The 2,707-nt window shown below is 41.7% G+C and overlaps 1 protein-coding gene across 1 annotated transcript; it reads right to left on the bottom strand.

Annotated features, from left to right (window-relative positions):
- Positions 1-391: 391 nt before the first annotated feature.
- Positions 392-1,423, bottom strand: LOC131605115 (uncharacterized). Its single transcript, XM_058877510.1, has one exon. The coding sequence runs from the start codon at positions 1,421-1,423 to the stop codon at positions 392-394; it is 1,032 nt and encodes a 343-aa protein (XP_058733493.1).
- Between the last annotated feature and the right edge of the window lie 1,284 nt (positions 1,424-2,707).

Genomic DNA, 2,707 nt, shown 5'->3' with positions numbered 1-2,707 from the left:
ATGCTGCAATTACTTGAGAGCATGGCATGCGAAAGGCTTGAAATTTTCCGTAATCGCACCACCCTTCGTCTGTAAGAACCCTGTATTGTTGTCTCGGAAGGCCCTCATTATGGTCAATTGATTCTTTAACACTAAAGGTCTGGTTGAATCGGTCGAAAGATGTCACAATGTGGCTGTTGGCTTTGGCAGATTGCTCTTTCATGAATTTGACGCAAGTTTCGCTGAATACTTGCCCGGATTCTAGAACTGCACTCAAACGCTCACCTCTTCGTGCAAAAAGAGAAGCCATCCTATAGTATGTTGCTTGCACCAAGGCAGTAATCGGAAGGTGTCTGATGCCCTTAAACACTCCGTTCATAGACTCCACAAGATTTGTAGTCATGTGCCCCCATCACTTCCCGTTGTCGTATGATCTGGTCCATTTCTCTCTAGCTAGATTATCTACCCATCTGCCTGCATCTGGTTTTGCCGCTACAATTTCATTTCGATAATATTGGAACGTCGGTTGAGTCAATGCATATCCGGCATTGACAAGAGTCTTCCGAAGAGCCTTGTCCTTTATCTCTCGCATGAAATTTTGTGCAATGTGTCGAATACGGTAAACATGCGTTGAAGGTGGGTTTTGCCACCCGTTTTCTGGATTGTTATATGCACTCTCGATGGAAGCATGTCTGTCTGAAATCAAACAGAGTCCAGGTTGGGGGGAAACGTGTGTCCGAAGATTTCTGAGAAAGAAACCCCAACCTCGAGCAGTTTCTCCTTCCACAACAGCGAACCCAACAGAAAAAATGTTACTATTTTCGTCTTGTGCCACAGCCATCAACAAGGTCCCTTTATATTTTCCGTACAACCAACTGCCATCTATTTGAAGAATTGGTTTGAAATACGCAAATCCTTGAACACATGGGCGGAAAGCCCAGAAAAGCCTGTGGAATATCACATTTCCTTGAAGGCACGTTCCGTCTGGAGATTGCGCCGGAAGGGTCTCTAAAATAGTAACGGTTCCAGGAGCATAAATTTGAAGCGCATATAAGAAACGTGGGAGTCGTTTGTACGAATCCTCCCAATTTCCATACACAAGTTCGATCGCTTTGGTCTTCGCCAGCCACACATTTCTATAAGACGGAGTGTAATTGTAAGTTGCAACGATATGAGAGATTATCGTTTTCACCTTTAACGATGGATCTTTGTCAACTAGAGGCAAGATTTCTTGACATATAATATCATAACTTAGCTTATGGTGATCTTGTGAAACATTTGTGTTAACACACGTGTGATCTTGGGAAATATATCCTATCACCCATGAATCATTTCTCTTCCTGTATGATGCATGCAACCTGAATCCACAATCCGTGTTTCTACACTTAATTTTGTACCTCTCAACGTTGGCGCGATCAACTTTAAAATCAACATTGTTTGCCATATGAAATCTTTTTATGGCCATGATACATGCCTTCTTTGAACGAAATCTGTCTCCTTCTTTTAACCGTGCATCTGTTTAAGTGTATGGATCATAGAAAATATCAGTCGATTGTTCATCCCCATCAAACTTCAAGTTCCTCATGTGCGCTGGAGGCATATGCACTTGATCTGGTGGCACAACAACTTTTGGTTCGTCTTCACTTTCCTCGTTGACCAAGTTATCAACTTCTATTTCTGGTGCTTCTTCTTCTTCATCTACAACGTCGACCTCTGCTTGCTCGTCTTCAAGTGCATAAATGACTTGTGACTCAACAAATTGTGTGGGTTGAACTTCTGGTAGAGTAACATACAGTTCTATGTAGTCGTAACCAGAATACTCATGATTGGCGAACATATTCTACACGTTTTCATCATCTTTGATTTCAACTTGGATAAACTTGACCGGGTTGTCCCCACGAAGAAATCGATATTGGTAAAAAATTTGGAATACACCACCCAGTGCAAGCTTCGTCTCTAATCTCTCTTTGAAGTAACTGAAATTTGCTTTTCTACTTAAACAAAATCGTGTAACCTCAGTGTTTCTAAACAGAAAACCAACTTCTCCGTTGTCATATGTCTCGCCAAAAACATGAGCGTTGATAATGTATTGTGGAGGGGCCATTGTTGAGTGTGTAGTGAGATGTGTAATGAGATGTGTAATAAGTTGTGTTATTTTTCACATTAGAGGCTTCCTTTATGTAGACGAACATTGGGTGCAGTCAATTAGGGTTTATGAATGCCTGTATCGTCACAGACGTGCTGAGTTGATTTGAGGTATGCATGACATTGCTGCACAGTCGACTTGACCAGACACAGCCATACTGAGTTGTGCATACTGTACAATCACATGCGAATAAAGTTGATGGAAAATGAATGCATGTATCGTCACAGACGTGCTGAGTTGATTTGAGGTATGCATGACATTGCTGCACAGTCGACTTGACCAGACACAATCATACTGAGTTGTGCATACTGTACAATCACATGCGAATAAAGTTGATGGAAAATGAATGCCTGTATCGTCACAGACGTGCACAGTCGAGTTGCGCATACTGTACACTAATTATTTGCGGTGAAACAGCAAACGTGAAACCCTAAACACTAAAATTAAAAAAAATACATGTTGGCGCCACCCCAGGTGGTGCATTAGTGAAAAAATTAGCAGGAAGGCGCCACCCCAGGTGGCGCATATGTGTGACTATATTTTTTTAAATTTATTTTTGCCCTAATTTTCTTAGTTGGTCCC

The sequence above is a fragment of the Vicia villosa genome, linkage group LG5 (assembly GCF_029867415.1).
Source record: "Vicia villosa cultivar HV-30 ecotype Madison, WI linkage group LG5, Vvil1.0, whole genome shotgun sequence".
Classification (NCBI taxonomy): domain Eukaryota; kingdom Viridiplantae; phylum Streptophyta; class Magnoliopsida; order Fabales; family Fabaceae; genus Vicia; species Vicia villosa.
Note: the sequence above shows the minus strand (reverse complement) of the source record. Positions and strands in the feature narration are given on the sequence as shown.